Raw genomic sequence first — 3,644 nt, forward strand, 5'->3', positions numbered from 1 at the left:
CGCTGCCCCGGCCCCGACCCGGCCGTCGCGAGCTGTCCTCCACCCCACGCTCCCGGGTCACTCACCCCGAGGCCGGGCAGCAGCAGCGTCAGCAGCAGCAGCAGCAGCCGCCGGGCCGGCATGGCGAGGACTCGGGCCCTGACTCTGGGGGCGGTATGGACAGAGGACGGGGCGGGGGCGCCGCGACGACAGCGAGGCGGTGACCTAGCCTCAGCGGACGCAGAGCTGACTAGGCGACGGCGGCACCCCCATTCCCGGCCCTATAAGCGCCGGGTGCCTCAGCTTCTTCCGGTCGGGGCGGGGTTGGGGGCGGGGACGGGGGCGGGGCCAACCCAGGGGCGTGTTCGGGGCGGGGATGGGGGCGGGGATGAGGGCGGGCCGAGGGCGTGTCCCGGGGTGTGTGTGGGAGGGGCTGGCTCGGGGCGGGGCCGAAGGCGGTGCTGGCATCTGGTTGGCTTCGCTCCTGAGGAGGCGGTGGCGGCTATGAAGGACCAGGCCTCGGCATCCAGCGTCTGGGGGCGCTGGGTGAGCGAGGCGCGAAGCTTGTCTGTGGCTGGGAAAGACCGGCAGTGCCCCACCAGGCGGTCCCATTAACCCTGCCAAGGGACCTGCCGCGTCAGACTTCATCGGGGAAAAGGGCGGGACACGGGCGGTCCCGGGTACCTAGAAGCCCCCTTTTCGTCTTTCCGCCGTGGAGGACTCATCGGCGAGGTTTACTGAGGCGACCTCCGGAGCGAAGGTTTCAGCAGCTACCGGAGGCTGCCAGCAAACACGGCGCAGCTGCCCCGCGCGGCAGTCGCAGTGTTCACAACCGTAGGGTTCTCCAGCTGTGCCTCGTCTCCTCCAGGGCCTCTTTCTTCCTTTTCCTTGACCTCAGGAATTCCCCTCAAGTCATATCCAACAGCCATCAGTTCCGTTTGGAATGAACCACGGCCAAGTCACTCACCAAAAATTATAAGGAGGAAACCAATTCGGCCACTTGTGTCACGTGCGTTGATGTGACACGTATGGATGTGAAGTTTGAGATGGCCTGCGTCACAACTCGTTGGAGGGAGTGGGTGGGCTGAGGCCTCCTGCAAGATCTGTGTGAGGGTGTGGACTACTAATAAGAGTTAAGGAGCTCGGCAGCTTTTTGGTCACTGGCACTGGCCTCCTCCACTGAGAGGGCCATGGGGACGGAGGACACGTCTTTTGCAAGGAAAGAGAGTAAACTGAGATTTGGAGCCCAAGAAAAGTTATCTAACTTATCCTAGGGGAAAAAGAAAACAGAGCTATGACATTCTCTAATTTTTCCTGACTTGCTCATATGAGAGCCTAAGATTTTTCGAATTTGAAGGAAAAGAATAAGCAGTTCTAGACAAAACAACAAAGTAGTAGTGGGGGACTGGCCAAATGTCCAGTCTGTGTGCATTGTGGTCAATCTTATCCAACTAAAACAGACCAAAATGATAGTAAGTCCAAATCGTGCAAATAGAACTCCCCATTCCTAACCCCCTAGGCCTAGATTACAATGAAGGGACTAATCCCTACCGCATGCTGGAGACTCCAACGCATCTCTGTAAGAGTGAGAAGAGGCCGGGCGCGGTGGCTCAAGCCTGTAATCCCAGCACTTTGGGAGGCCGAGACGGGCGGATCACGAGGTCAGGAGATCGAGACCATCCTGGCTAATACGGTGAAACCCCATCTCTACTAAAAATACAAAAAAAAACTAGCCGGGCGTGGTGGCGGGCGCCTGTAGTCCCAGCTACTTGGGAGGCTGAGGCAGGAGAATGGCGTAAACCCGGGAGGTGGAGCTTGCAGTGAGCTGAGATCCGGCCACTGTACTCCAGCCTGGGCGACAGAGCGAGACTCCGTCTCAAAAAAAGAAAAAAAAAAAAAAAAGAGTGGGAAGAATCTTGGCAACTGTGAAAACAGAAACATTTTGAAAAGTGTTACCTGCATGTCTAAGTGCAAACAGAGGTTTGGGATTGGCAGAGAGATGTACTGAGAGACCCAGCACTCCTGAGCAATGTAGCCGGGTGTCCGGAGAGGCCTACAACCCTGAAACTGGGAGGAGCTCTTTATTTCTTGACCTTTTATCTTTTCTTTTTAGAGATGAGGTCTCACTATGTTGCCCAGGCTGCTCTCGAACTCCTGGGCTCAAGAGATCCTCCCCAGTAGCTGGGACTACAGGTGTGCCCCATGACACCTGGCTTGGGAGGACCTCTTTAATGATTACCTGTCCAGTTTGCCAGCTGACAACAGCATCTGTTAGACCGTGTATACTTAACTTAAAAGAGAAGCTTGACTGAAAAATGTCACTTTCACATCCCCCCGCCGGTGCTTTTTCTCAGAGTAAGTCTACGAGGGAAAAATTCACTGTACTGGAACTCTGGCAGCCCTTTTACAATTCAAAATGTCACTGTGACCCTGTAACATCAGCAGATGAAACACAAAGGGGAATGCTGACCTCAATTTCACTCATAAATCAGTTTTAAAGATCTTAGAAAGAAAGAAAAAAAAATCTGTTCCAAGAAGCCTGGCCAGGTAGGTATTATTTGTCTTACACTTAGCTGGACTAAATCCCCAGGGCTTAATTGCACTGTTACATGTTCTCTGAATTTTTTTTTTCTTTTTTTCTTTTTTTTTGAGATGGAATTTCACTCTTTTGCCCAGGCTGGAGTACAGTGGCATGATCTTGGCTCACTGCAACCTCTGCCCTTTCGGTTTCAAGCGATTCTCCTGCCTGAGACTCCCAAGTAGCTGGGATTACAGGCGCCCACCACCATACCCTGCTAATTTTTGTATTTTTTGTAGAGACGGGGTTTCACCATGTTGGCCAACCTGGTCTCGAACTCCTGACCTCGTGATCCGCCCGCCTCGCCTCCTAAAGTGCTGGGATTATAGGCGTGAGCCACTGCACCCAGCCCCGTTCTCTGAATTTCTTACGTATCGTCCACATACTTCATGCACTTCTCCACTTGCTTGGCAATCCAGACTGATAAGCACTGGTTTTATTTATGGTGGCATTGCCCATAATCTTGCTCCACAGTCAAGTACTTCTTTAGGCAGCTTTTTGCTTATGATAAAGTAAAAGCTGGCAGCACTGATAAACACAAACAGAAATGGAATATTTTGTAGGGTGCCTTTGAAGTGGACCTGCCCGTATAAAAGACCTGAAAATGGGCAGTAAATGACCTTTCTGCAAGTCGCATTAAATAACATCCACTGAATAAAGCAAAGGTCATGGTCTTAGTGTAAAGATAAGACCTTTTTTCCACCAGTGTAAAAAACATATATACATCAGATTCAACAAAGAACTGCAGCAGGACCTGACTATGGGGAGGTGGAAGAAAATCTTATTTTCACTTAACCTCTCTTTAAACCACTGGTTCCCAAACTTGGAGAGCAAAAGAAAAAAGAAAAAAAATACAAAAACAAAAACAAAACAAAATAAAAAACCCACACACACACAAACAACAACAACAAAAATAGATTTCCAGGCCAGGCATGGTGGCTCACGCCTGTAATCCCAGCACTTTGGAAGGCCAAGGCAGGAGGATTGCTTGAGAGCAAGACCAGCCTGGGGAACATAGTGAGACACTGTTTCTGTAAAAAAAAAAAAAAAAAAAAAAAAAAAAAATTAGTCAGGCATGTGGTTCACA

General features: G+C 51.2%; 1 protein-coding gene across 1 annotated transcript in view; it reads right to left on the bottom strand.

Moving 5' to 3' along the window:
• The window catches only part of ERN1 (endoplasmic reticulum to nucleus signaling 1), a 92,043-nt gene extending 91,771 nt beyond the window's left edge, over positions 1–272 (bottom strand). Inside the window, exon 1 of the mRNA XM_011947995.1 lies at positions 66–272. Coding sequence (XP_011803385.1) covers positions 66–122 — 57 coding nt within the window. The 5' untranslated portion in view covers positions 123–272. The remainder of the gene's footprint in view (positions 1–65) is intronic.
• Positions 273–3,644: the final 3,372 nt, after the last annotated feature.

Source organism: Colobus angolensis, unplaced genomic scaffold (assembly GCF_000951035.1).
Source record: "Colobus angolensis palliatus isolate OR3802 unplaced genomic scaffold, Cang.pa_1.0 Scaffold271, whole genome shotgun sequence".
NCBI lineage: Eukaryota > Metazoa > Chordata > Mammalia > Primates > Cercopithecidae > Colobus > Colobus angolensis.